Source organism: Mus caroli, chromosome 5 (genome assembly GCF_900094665.2).
Source record: "Mus caroli chromosome 5, CAROLI_EIJ_v1.1, whole genome shotgun sequence".
Lineage (NCBI taxonomy): Eukaryota > Metazoa > Chordata > Mammalia > Rodentia > Muridae > Mus > Mus caroli.
In genome coordinates, this window is record NC_034574.1 from 113,636,705 (window position 1) to 113,648,847 (window position 12,143).

The window sequence follows — 12,143 nt, forward strand, 5'->3', positions numbered from 1 at the left end:
ACTGTGCGTTAAGTTTCTTACCCTCTGTGAACCTTTGTTTAGCTAGTGAATGAGAGGAAGCAGATTCAGGGCCTGCTGCTGCGGGGCAGTGGTGGCACATGCCTTTAATCCCAGCACTTGGGAGGCAGAGGCAGGCAGATTTCTGAGTTCGAGGCCAGCCTGGTCTACAAAGTAAGTTCCAGGATAGCCAGGCTTATACAGAGAAACCCTGTCTCGGAAAACCAAAATAAGTAAATGAATAAATAAATAAAAATAAAAGATGGCGGCTGGGGACTCTGCCATCATTTATTGTGGAGACCAGGTGGGCACTCACCTTCCGGCCCTTCTCATTGTTGGGTAGGTAGCAGTGGCGAGGGAAGCCTCTGGCTGTGAACTTCTTGCCTGGGTTGGGATGTTCAGGGCCCTGCAGGGACAGGCAGGAGGGTTTCAGACCTCTGAGGGAATCGTGGAGTTGGGGGAGGGGCAGAGAGTTGGGGCTGTGGCCTGTGGAGCTCACCTGGATGCCCGTGGGGATATCATAGACGATGCGGATCGTCTGGGTGTCTGCAAAACCAGGCAGCGAGTGCGGGATGAGGTGAAACTCCATCTTCCCTGGTGGCTGTGTCCCTGTCTTCTCCCCGTAGATGGCTTTGCAGGTTGGGCACTGCAGGCTGCCATCCTAAGACAGGTGCTACTGTGAGGCCCCTGGGGTCCCACCGGGGCCCCGCACCCACTGCCCACCTCACCGCCCGGCCCCCTCCCACTGCACGGCAGCCCACCTTGTGGCCCACCTTGTTGCCATTGGAGTACATGGCCACCAGGCAGAGCAGGTGATACATGTGGCCGCAGCGGCCCAGGCGGCCCACAAGCTCGGGCCGCACACTCTTGTTCCGGAGCACGCCCTCATAGCCAGATGCTGTGACCAGCCGCTCCATGCAAATGGTACAGTCCTGGAGGGCCAGGGAGATGGGGGAGGGCCATGAGGAAGGCCAGAGAGGGGTACAAAGTTTCGAGGGGAGGAGATGGAAAACCTTGGAGCTGACTCCCTTGCCTGCTTAACCCCTGAGCAGGGGTTAAATGCTTAATCACCCGAAGCAAAGCCGGAATGGAAGACTTGGCATAAAACCGTCCATCATAAAGATGGACAGGTGCGATGCTGTTAAACTTAAGCTCCGCCCGCCCGCCCGCCCGCCCCCCCCCCCAATCTGGTGAGGTCAGTGAGGCCAGGATGGACAGGATGAGAACTGGTCCTGGGTGCTGAGGCTCCACCTGGCTGGCTCACCTCATCAGGCGGGTTTTTCACCTTCTGCATGTACCTCCGAACCACATCCTCAGGATTCTTGCCTGCAGAGACAGCGGGACGAGGGAGGAGTGGGGGTGGGGCTCAAGTGCTGGGGAGCAGATGGGGGAGGGGCAGGAAGGAGGGCTCGAAGGGTGGGCTGGGGGAAAGCAGAGGCAGTTCATGCTGGGTCCTAAGAGCACTGCAATTGTGTTTGGGGGTCACACGGGACCTACTTTTCTTGAGGTGTTTCTTCTTGGTCTTGCGGCACACGCCGGGCACTCCAGGCACAGGCTTCACATCACTTTTGCTTACCGGTGGCGGGTGCAGGATGGGTTTGGGCGCTCGTGTCAGGCACACCGGCAGCCCGGCTGCACACAGCAGGATCCCGGTCATCCCTGGGGAGTTGGGGGTGGGGGTAGTGATGAGGGGGTGGAGTCATGAGAAGCCACGCCCTCCTCCTCATTGGGTGGATGCCACAGAGGGTGGAGGGCAGGGTGTTTCCCCTGCCCACTCAGAAAACCATTTCAGGCAAAAGCCAAGCAAACCCAAAGGGAAAGGGCCTGCCCATCAGTTTATCAGAGGGGCGGAGCTCATGAAGCTTGTGGGCGGAGCCATGAGGTGGGTGGGCGGGGCCTCGTGAGCTGGGTCTTACCTGCCAAGGCTGGGTGGACAGGGCCAGTGCCATTCAAGTTCTTCACGGGGAGCGCCGGAACCCTGTGGGGATCAGAAGAGGCTCCTGATGGACTGGCCCCCAACACAGCCCTGGCTTGCTTTTACCTCAGGGCCCCTCCTGACCCACCCATCTCCTCTGCCTCTCCGCCATCTGGATGAGCCTCCAGGAAATCCCTTCCCATCTTGAGTGCAGATTAGCGATGGGTACCATAAGTGGACTCTATTGGACAAACACCCTTAGGCTTGCTTCTGACTCTTGTTTTTAGAGATGTGCTCATATAGCCAAGGCTGGCCTCGAACTTGCGGTCTAGCCAAGGATGAACTTGAACTTCGAATCCTCCTGCTTTTACCTCCCATTTGCTGAGCTTGCAAGTGTCTTCCACCACACTCAGTAGGATGTGGTGCTGGGGACTGAACCCAGGGCTTCGTGGTGAGGCAAGCTCTCTCTATCAAATGAGCAACTTTTCTGGTCCTAACTCCAGACTGCCTCCTCCCACCAGAGAACTTTTGGGGCTCCGTTCCCTCCCCTTCTTTGGCCTGGAACCCAACTATCAGTGAGTTAGCATTCTGAAGGTTTGTTCTATAGAGCACCGATTCCTACAGAACACTCTGGAAAGGATTCAGGAATGCATACGCTGGAAAATACTACGCTGCCCTTCCAAGACTCTCAACTTCTCCGAGCTCATGAGTCCAACACCAGGTCCCCTCTTCAGATGAAGAGCCCCTGGGAAAAGGTATTCTTTGCCTTTTGGGGTCAACCGCAGTTGCTTTTGTTTCTTAGTTCAGCCGCTAATTAGCTGGTGACACACGACAGCCCATCAGCCTTCATAAACCAAGTTCTCTATGTGTGGAATGGGGTAATGTGGTGCCTGCTTTTTGTTGGCGGAGAGGAACACAAATCCTGGTAGCTAAGAAAGGCTCTGAAAGCATCGCCATCATTATTATCGTCACTACGACCATTGCTGTCACCACCACCATCACTTATGGTCACCTCCGTTGCTGCCATCACAATCATCATCATCACCACCACCATCATCATCACCATCATTGTTATCACCACCATCATCACTGCCATGATTATCATCATTATCACCATCATTATTGTCACCATCACTATCATCAATACCATCGCCATCTAGGCTCATCCTTGGAGAAGTGACTTGGACAACCTAAAGTCACTACGCATTGCTCCCAGAGGAGGAGGGAAAAGGGAGGAAAGAGGAGGGAGGAAGGAGAAGGGAGGAGGGATGGGTGCTCTGAGTCCTGGGGTCTATGGTCATTGGACGTGGGATGAAGGCACTGTGCCTCAGTTTCCCTACCTTTAATGAGGAGTCTTGTGAGAATTCAAGAGCTTTTCTTTCTGCAGTGTGGTGGGACTCCCAAAGGGAAGGGCTGAGCAGCCATGGGACCTGCCTCAGGCTCTATCACAACCTTCCAAGACTTGCCTGGAGGACAGCACCACCCTGATTTATTACTGTTCATCCTTATGGGGCAGCAGCAAGGAGGTCCCAGTTCCCAGCCTTCCCTTCCACCTGTCTACGATAACTGTGTGGACATACCTGACCTCATCTCTGCCTTCTCACTTCCCTTTCCTCAGTGCTTCACGAGAACTCCCTTTTTCTTAGTCAGGACAGTGAGTACTATGGGCCGGGAGGAAAACATTTAGCATACACACCACTACCCACTTGCCTCCTACCAGTGGCAGGCATGGCTAATCCATCCCAGCTCTCCGAGTCCAATGAATCCATAACACAGCTCTCCATATAGCCTCTATCAATCAGGATGGTCAGAGTGCTTGCTACCTTAGATACATGATGCCGAGAGTCTGGTCCAAACAATTCCCCATCTTGCTGAATCTGTCCCAAGGAGATGGGTAGGGAAACCCAAGGAAAAGGATTCTTGAGATCTTGGCCACACTCATGTGTCATGAAAAGCTTCAAAAACTTTTTTTCCCAAAGAGGTCAAAGGTATAAAAATTAGCTTGGCTACTGGGAGGAGGGTTGCGATGGGGCCTGACAGTGCAGCATCTCTGGGTCGTAGGGGACAGTCCCGAGGTGGCACACACCCTCTTGCAGTCTGCAAGCTGCCTGCGAGAACCTTCTGTAGCACAGTTCCCATGCTGTCAAGCGTGGGAGCCTTGAGGGGTGGCCCTTTTGATGTGGGAAGACACCGCTTCCTCTCAGGCATCGAGACTCTCTCCCTGGACAAGCTCTGCCACCTAGAGCATCCAGAAAGGGGGGCAGGGGAGCCTTCACTCCTGCCCTGCCTTCTTGGAGGCTCTGCTTGGTAGAGGGTCTAAAGATAAGCTAATTGGGGCAGGCCTGAACTTAGCTACCATTCCCAACCCTGGTCAGCTGCCGTGTGTCCATGATTCTCCATCCTGTTGAGGCTGGCCATCGGATGGAGCCTCTGCTGTGCTTTCAACCTCACTTCCTGTGTATGTGCTCTCTCACACTCCACACCAGCTGTGATCTCATTAAGGACCAGGCTCGTTCCTACCCCAGGGCCTTTGCCCAAGCTAACCCTTCCCTAAGTGTCTCTTCCCAAGATGTTTAAACTAGCACCCTCCCTCACAGAGGTCTCAGGTTCAACACTGCCTCCCTAGAGAGCCTGTTCCTCCTAATCTTACTGTTTCCTTGGCATTAGCATGGATGTAAGGGAGTCTTCATGCCCTGTGCCATCTGGCCCATCTCTGGCCTCCCCTCTTACCTCTCGGCCTCCTTCACACTTAATGGCTTTTTAAGGTGGAGGCCCAGTCCCCCTCTGCCTTTGCACTTCTGTGCCTTCCCCACTATATCCCCAACATGGTCTCTCAGGATGACACTGGACAGAGAGGAGCGTGTAGCAGATGCTCCACACACCTGTGGCGTAAGCCAATGACAGCAATGGCCGTGGGTGCTGTATTATTCTAAGTGCACTGTCCCTGACTCTTCTCTGACCTGTGTCTTAAGGAAGCCAGGGAACACCTGCAGCTTCTAGGCTGGGGTTGCGTTCATGTCGCCCATGGAAATGACCGTGCTCAGGGGACCTCCTGGAGAACAGAGCCCTCCATGCCCCCAGCATTCTAGAAGGAAGGAGTCCCCCAGGGACTAAGGCTGCTAAGCCCTCTCAGGGCAGGGTCCACAGCAGGCTTCAGAAAACCTACACTGCACCTTAACTCAGAGGCTGAGGCAAGGTGCTCCAATTGAGGGGTAGGGGGACTTACCTCCCTCTCCAGCCTGAGAAGGGAGGAGACCCACTTGGTCCCTTCTCCCATCCGGAGAGCAGAGACAATGCTTGTACCTGTTCTGGCTGGAGGGAACCGCACCTAGGTAGAATGCAGGGAGATTCTACCACTTGCTGTTCCCCACACCATTCCGAATCTTTTTTTTTTTTTTGGTCTGAGCACCTTGACCAGTTTCCACATCAGCTTCCACATCTGTCCTTTGAGCACAGGCTCCTCTCCACTTTATCCTTTTTATCCACGAGGGATAGAATTCACCTCTCGTTGAAGATCTGGGCATTTTCCATCTTGTTTTCTGGTTGTGTGATTCTAGTCTTATCTCATCTGCCAGATTTCTAGCTCTGGGAACCACCCAACCCTGTGACCCTAGGACTGAGGATGGTAAAACAGTCTCCCGGTACTGACCAGATAAGAAAATAGCTCACTAGCTCTGGGCTCCAATTTCAGATGTTACCCCCACACTCCCAAATAAGATTGGAACAGATATCAAATAAATAACATGCATGCCACTACGACCAAATTTGCACCCGTGGCAGACATCACCAATCAATCCCAGCACTTCCTCCTACATAGCTAAGATGTAATTGAGAATCAATCTCAATATCATACTCCAGGAAGTCCATCCTTCTAGGGCAGTGACATCCATGACCCCTGCACCTAGCAACATGATGAATCCCAAAGAGAGGAAGTGACTTCATTTTGGCCACCCAGCTGGCTCGTGCTGCTCTTGGCAATGGGACCTGGAATTTCTGGGTCCAACTCTGGGCTGACCCCATCAGGTTGGCCAGGGTTGGGGGGTGTTGTTGATCTGAGACCTATGGGGTTAGGTAAATCCACAGAGCTAGCTCAGGAGTTGTAAGTGTGACCTCAGGACAGGTCATTGGCTATCCATCAGAGTAAGTCACCATCTTCCAGAGCCAAGAGTCCCACTAACACCTCCTAAAGGTTTCCTAAGTCTCCATCTCCCAGAAGGCCCAGGCTTGCCACACTATCTGATGATGGTTTCATGTCCCTTACAAGCCTTAGACCTTCTGAAGATGCCTATCATGTACCCAGGGGAGCCCCCCAAAGCTCTGGCCTCAGTACAGGTGGAGAGGAGAGGGGAGAAGTGAAACTGTCTCATCAGGGACAAGGAAGTCCCCCACACTTCCCAGATGCTGATATTTTGTGCCAGTTCACCTTATGGCCACCTTCTGCCCTGCGGTCACCTGAGGACATCTCCTGCACATGCCATCTGTGGGGACAAGGCAAGGCCCAGAGATGGAACCTGAGCTCAGGGGTTCACCATCAGTGATCTGGGGCCTCATATTCACCTTGTCTTACCCTCACTGGCCAGCTCTGGCCATCTGCGGGCCTCAGTTTCCCTTTCTTAAATGATGCCCCCCTGTCTACCTCCCAGGGTGTGCACCCCACAACTTGAACCTCTGGGATTCAGATTTTTCCAGAACTCTGGGGCTCACTCAGTCCTCCTCTTAAAGATTGATTTATTTGTGTGTGTGTGTGTGTGTGTGTGTGTGCGTGTGTGTGTGTGTGTTTTATCTCATGGCCTGTCCTCCCCAGAGCTCTGATGAAGCCCAGGTAGGGGAGGGCAGGTTGGGTTGCTGTTCCCACGGCCCCTGGGGAGCACTAGGTGCAAATAGGAGCACGTGGCTCAGCTTCCCAGGGAGGGGGCAGGAAGTGCTTCAGGTGGGGGCTGGGGTTGGAAGGTTTGGGGTTTGACCTTGTGGTGAGGGTGTGACCCTGCCTCCTCCTAGCTACCCTGGCCAGGAAAGTGGGGGATGGGTGGGAAGCCAGGCTCCTCCCTTCCCGCCATCAGGCTCCTGCAAGACTTGGGAACTTTTTGTTTTAGAGCCATTTAAATGAAAAGACCTAGAGAGAGAAACCATGTTGCCATTCAGCAGATACAAAAATCACAAGAAATAAACCAGGGCTGGAGAGGTGGCTCGGTGGGTTGAGTGCGTGCATGAAGGCCTGGGTTTGATCCCCAGCACCCCATAAACCTGGCATGGGGGCACACGTCTGTAAATCCAGCACTGCAGAGAGCAGGAGACCGGAGGACCAAGGTTATCCTATGCAATGCAGCAAAGTGCAAGGACAGCCTAGCCTACCAGGCTCATCTCCCCACAGCTGAAGATTCATCTCAACAGTGGATTAAGCCAGTTAAAGCAAGCCAGGTCCCACCCCAACACACACACACACACACACACACACACACACACACACACACACACACACACCTCCTGCCTCAGGGCCTTACAGAGTCTGTTCCTACTGCCTGGAAATCTTGTCCCCCACCTCCCTTCCAAACATGCTGCCCTCACAGAGTCTCATTAGGCCAGCCTAGCTGGGATTATACACATGTTCTACTATGCCTGACTTTTTCTTTTTCTCCCCACCCCCATTGACTTACTTAGCTTGCTGCCTACTATGTGCGTGTGGAGGTCAGGCACAGCTTCCGGGAGCTGGCTCTCTCCCATCATGTGGCTCCCAAACATTGAACTCAGGTCATCAAGCTTGGCAGCAAGCACCTTTACCCCCTGAACCATCTTGTCGGCCCATCATTTTTTTAGATAGAGGCTCGCTATGTATCCCAAGATGGCCTCAAATCCCCAGGAGTCCTCAGCTTCTGGAGTTCTTAGATTAAAGTTTGTGCCACCATGCCATAGAATAGGAAGGGCAATAGCAATATTATTATTATTATTATTATTATTATTATTATTATGCTTTTTATCTAATTTTTCTTTCTTTTCTTTTCTTTTTTATTTCTTTTTTGTTTTTGAGACAGGGTTTCTCTTGTAGCCTTGGCTGGAACTCACTCTGTAGACCAGGCTGGCCTTGAACTCAGAGACCCACCTGCCTCTGCCTCCCAAGTGCTGGGATTAAAGGCTCACACCACCACCACCATCGCCTAGCTGGCTTATATTTGCATTAATTTAAAGAAGGGCATTAACTGTGGTTCCTCTACAGCACTAACTACCTTCTCCCATATGCTATGATCTATTCCTTACAAGGAACAGAGGAGAGAGAAGCCAGAGAAACAAGCCAGTCACAAGCTTGGGGGGTGGGGTGGGGATATAGAATCACTGAGAGCTTGCAAGCAGGAAAGGGACCACTAAGACCCGTTGGTTCTGGTATTCAAACAGTGCCTGCTTGGCACCTATTTTCAGCTGGAAGCATTGCATGGGCTAATAGGGATGAGGGAGCAGATTGCACCCTGGGAAATACACAGGCCTGGGAAAAACACATGCTAGACAGTGGCCTGTGTCATCAGGTCTATTTTTACAAGTTGCAAAAACCAAAAACCAGAAAGGGCAATGGGTTTAGCTAGGTCACACAGCAACAGGGAGAGTTGAAGCTGGGCCTCGACTCAGCCTCTGTTGCTTCATCTTCTCTCCTGGGCTCTGCTACTCTGTGGGAGCCACAGCCTGGAACAGCATGGACATGGGGGTGGGGGTGGGGTGGGGAACGGGACACCATACACCTTGGGTAAGTTAGGTTCAAAGTGCCTGACCCAAGCAAGTGTCATGGTCCTTTGGAGCCTTGGTTTTGCCCTCTGAGAAATGGAATCTCTAGGGGCCATTGCTGTCGTTTATCTGTGATGGAGACTGGCAATCCTGGCAGGGCTGTGAGATGGGACGGGGGGCACGGTGCATGCTCTGTAGACAGAAACAGGTCTGCAGCTGTCCCCCCTCCCCCATGTGGGACGGAAAGTCTGACTCGGTTCCTCTACCCAGCAGCTGTGTTCTACAGTGATGGACACTGACCTCCCGTGAGACAGAACGGATCTTCCCACCCTGTGTGTCCCCCCAGGCCTACCCTGCCAGCTGGCTCTGGGTCCCAGCGTCGGAAGAGTGGAAAAACCCCTGGCCTATCCTCACTGTCTGTGTGACTCTGGGCAGGTTGATCCCCTTCTCCGGGCCTCCCTCCTGGTCTCCCTCCAGCAAATTACATCACAGACCAAGGAGTCTTTTGCCCCTCTGTACAACGATCACACTTCGTGTGTGATCTCAAACACTTGCCAGCCCTGGACAGGTGTCAGATGGAACTCTGTCTGTCAGGTGGAGAAACTGAGGCTAGAGAGGTGAAAGTACCCCTGAAGGTCACTCAGTTGGGAGGTGGGGAAGAGGAGAAGGAAGGAGGTGAGAGAAAGAGGAACCCAAGAGGGCGGGGAGGTGGGGGGCAGAGAACTATGGAGGGAGGATGCAGAGACCCAGGGACCTAAATGCAGGGATCTCAGAATCCCAGAAAGGACGAGGACAGTCAGAGCCATTGAACAAAGGAACACAGCCACCAGTGTGAGCCCACCCAGAGAGAAGGCAATGTGAGACACCCTGATTCAGAAGGGTAGGACCTTGAGGGGAGCCAGCCCCACTCCCTCCGTGACCTTGGGTTTCTGGACTTCAGAAGTGTAGGTCAGTGGGTGTAGGAAAAGACTCAGCTGGGGACAGAAGGGAATGTGAGGCGTCTCAGGGAACAGCCTGGGATAGATGGCGGGGGGGGGGGCTGCCAGGTTCATGGAGACACCCACATGTCTTTCCTAGTCTAGTTCACAGACTGACAGGACCACGGGTCAGTTGTCCCCCCAACCCCCCCGCCATCCACTCCCCTGGGACCCACCCATACCTCGTGCTGAGCCAGGGGTATAGTTATTTCTTGGGGCTCTTTGGAGAGGGAGGGCTAGGGGGGTGTCTTGACACACACTTGTCAGGCAGGAGAAGGGGGGGGTCGGTATGGCTTCCTCATGCTACTGAGGCAGGACAGCGTAGGATGTGTCTAATGATTAACACCCCCAGGAGATGGCTTTCTTGTCCCCGAGGCCCTGTCCAGCTCAAGCACGCTCCATGGCTCCTAGCTGCTGGTGGCACCAGCTCCAAGCTCCCCTGAGGCTCCCCAATCTGGCTCCAAATCCCAATTTAGATAACCCCTCTCCCTGTTCCACTAGGGAGGTTTCATTTCCATGTGCTGTTTCGGGAACCTTCCAGATTTGTTCAGCCTCCACTCCTATCGACCTGCAATGCCCAGCCTGGAATGCCCATCCACCTGCCAGGTATGGAAGACCCCAGCTCCTCCCTGGAGGATGTGGTGGCACACACCTTTAATCCCAGCACTCGGGAGGCAGAGGCAGGCAAATTTCTGAGTTCGAGGCCAGCCTGGTCTACAGAGTGAGTTCCAGGGCAGCCAGGGCTACACGGAGAAACCCTGTCTCGAAAAACCAACCAACCAACCAACCAACCAACCAACCAACCAACCAACAAAAAACCAAAGTGATGGTGATGTTTCTCTAGAGAAAATTGCTTCAACCTTCAAGGTCACTGTGGCCTGGAGCAGGTGAGACTCTTATGTTCCCAAACTTCTTTCTCTTTCGGAAAGGAAAGATGGCTCAGATGGTAAAGGGGCTTGCCGCCTAAGCCTGACATCCTGAGTTCAATTCCTTGCCCCACCAGTCAATGAAAAAAAGAAAACAAAATTTCCATCACTGGATCTGTTGGTCTGGGATGAACCCCTGCTCTCCTGGGTGATGGGCAGAAGGTACCTCTCTTTTATGGCCTCTAGAATCAGCTTGTGTGTGTGTGTGTGTGTGTGTGTGTGTGTGTGTGTGTGTGTGTGAGAGAGAGAGAGAGAGAGAGAGAGAGAGAGAGAGAGAGAGAGAATGACATTGAGGAAGTTAAACCTATTGGGGCTCAGGAGATGGCTCAGTGGGTCAGTGCTTGTCACATGATGATGAAGGCGTAAATGTCAGCCCCCAGGAGGGTGAGTGCGTGCATGGGTGTGCATGCGTGCATGCATGGGTGTACATGGGTATAACTAGGCAGGCAATGGTAGTCATGGTTTCCCAGTGCTAGTGCTGGGTGGAGGAGGCAGACAGGAGGATCCCAGGGTCTTGTTTGCCAACCAGTTTAGACAAGTGGTGAGCTGGGATACCTTCCAGTTGTAAATGATAGTGCCCGACTCATAGGGTCCTGCTGTCCAGCTTGTTAACAGCTTGTTAACGTGCTAAGGGGTCTGGGTGCCCTTCCGGAGGTGGGGGAGAGGCGTCTTACCCAGGCGGGATAGAGGCGCGTGCGCTGACGCTGGTGGACCTCTGTGGTCCCGGTCGACTGAGGTTGTTTTGGCCCGGGGTGGGCGCTCCGTTGGGGGCACTAGGGCTCCTTGGAGGAACTCCTGGAGGCGGCGCAGGCTCCGTGGGGCCGGTGGCAGGTGCGGCCCAGAGCGCAGCCCCGGCGAAAGTGGCGCTGGGGCGCACAACGAGCGCACCCGGAGGTCCTCCGGGTGGCAGCGGCGGCGGGGGCGGCGGGGGCGCTGGAGGCGCGGCTGGCGCAATGGGCGCCTTGCGGCGCTGCGAGGCCAGGATGGCGTTGGAGGCGGCGCGCGTGCTGTTGACCAGCAGGCACTGCTGACAGGAGCAGGGCTGACCCGAGCTGGCTCCCACGGGCCAAGATTGCGACTTGGGAATGGAGCCGACCGTGAGCGGGTAAGCCAGGTCCAGGCGACGGCGCAGGCGGCGGCGGCGGCGCGTCTGGCGGTTCATCTGGGACATGCTGTTGAAGTAGATGAGGTAGCAGAAGCCGAGCGATGAGAGGTCGAGCCACGGGTGCTGCTTCTCGTACGCGTTCTGGATGGTGATGCAGATGTCCATGTCGTAGGCCGTCCACGCCCCGCCGTCGTTCTCCCATTCCCACACGATGCCCTTGCCCGGCGCCGACGACGGGTCGTAGAAGTTGCGTCGCACCGGCCGCATGGTACCTGTGCTCAGGAGGGAGAGAGATGTCAATACAGGCCCCCAAGGGGGACCCTTCGAAGCCAGGAAGGGGATCAGCGCAGACAGGGATTGTCAAGACATGGAGACTGGGCCTCCGATATGGCTCAACAGGGGAAGGTGCTTGCCACCAAGCCTGACAGACAACAAGATTCTAACCCTAGAGACCCACGTGGTGGAAGGAGAGAATCGGTTCCCTCAGGCTTTGATCTGACCTCCAATAAAGTAAT

The 12,143-nt window shown here is 54.3% G+C and overlaps 1 protein-coding gene across 2 annotated transcripts in view; it reads right to left on the reverse strand.

Annotated features, from left to right (window-relative positions):
- Positions 1-12,143, reverse strand: part of Dtx1 (deltex E3 ubiquitin ligase 1) — a 30,053-nt gene that overhangs the window by 1,604 nt on the left and 16,306 nt on the right. Inside the window, exons 3-9 of one of the 2 annotated variants that reach the window (XM_021162398.1) lie at positions 11,198-11,900; positions 1,914-1,975; positions 1,495-1,656; positions 1,262-1,323; positions 771-929; positions 497-658; positions 314-403 (exon numbers count right to left, since the gene is read on the reverse strand). In XM_021162398.1, coding sequence (XP_021018057.1) covers positions 314-403; positions 497-658; positions 771-929; positions 1,262-1,323; positions 1,495-1,656; positions 1,914-1,975; positions 11,198-11,900 — 1,400 coding nt within the window. Of the gene's footprint in view, positions 1-313; positions 404-496; positions 659-758; positions 930-1,261; positions 1,324-1,494; positions 1,657-1,913; positions 1,976-11,197; positions 11,901-12,143 lie in introns of both variants that reach the window. The other variant, XM_029478051.1, reaches the window with a different exon arrangement.